Genomic DNA, 522 nt, shown 5'->3' with positions numbered 1-522 from the left:
CGCGTCCCCGGGTGCCCGCGGTCACATCTGCACGCAGCTCACGGGGACCCCGTTGGCGCGGCCTGAGCCGGGGCACACGTTCCCCTCAAGCGCTGCTTCCTTTGCCTTTTTCAGGGCTTTAAAGGGGCCCCAGGACTCAAGGGTCAGAAGGTACGTGCGCCCCAAAGTGTCCCTGCTCAGGGTGGCGGCCCTGAGACTCCCTGCGCCTAACCTGTCCCCTTTCCCTCGAAGGGTGACCCGGGAGTCGGGGTGCAGGGCCCCCCTGGGCCAAGCGGTCCTCCAGGTGCGAAGGTAAGTCACTGCCCCATCCCCAGGCGGGGGCGGGGGGCTTTCGGGGGCCAGGCTGGGAGGGCCCGGGATTATTGATTTCAGAGAGGAAGGAAGAGGGATAGAGGGATAGAAACATCAATGAGGAGAGAGAATCATTGATCGACTGCCTCCTGCCGGGCCCACACTGGGATCGAGCCTGCAACCAGGGCACACGGGCTGACCATGAATCGAACCATGACATCTGGGTTCGTA

At 64.0% G+C, this 522-nt stretch overlaps 1 protein-coding gene across 1 annotated transcript in view; it reads left to right on the top strand.

Annotated features, from left to right (window-relative positions):
* The window catches only part of COL7A1 (collagen type VII alpha 1), a 60,839-nt gene that overhangs the window by 30,057 nt on the left and 30,260 nt on the right, over nucleotides 1-522 (top strand). The window contains 2 exon segments of the mRNA XM_015568266.1: nucleotides 115-150; nucleotides 232-291. Of these exon segments, the coding sequence (XP_015423752.1) occupies nucleotides 115-150; nucleotides 232-291 (96 nt within the window).

Source organism: Myotis davidii, unplaced genomic scaffold (genome assembly GCF_000327345.1).
Source record: "Myotis davidii unplaced genomic scaffold, ASM32734v1 scaffold663, whole genome shotgun sequence".
NCBI classification, from domain to species: Eukaryota; Metazoa; Chordata; class Mammalia; order Chiroptera; family Vespertilionidae; genus Myotis; species Myotis davidii.
Note: the sequence above shows the minus strand (reverse complement) of the source record. Positions and strands in the feature narration are given on the sequence as shown.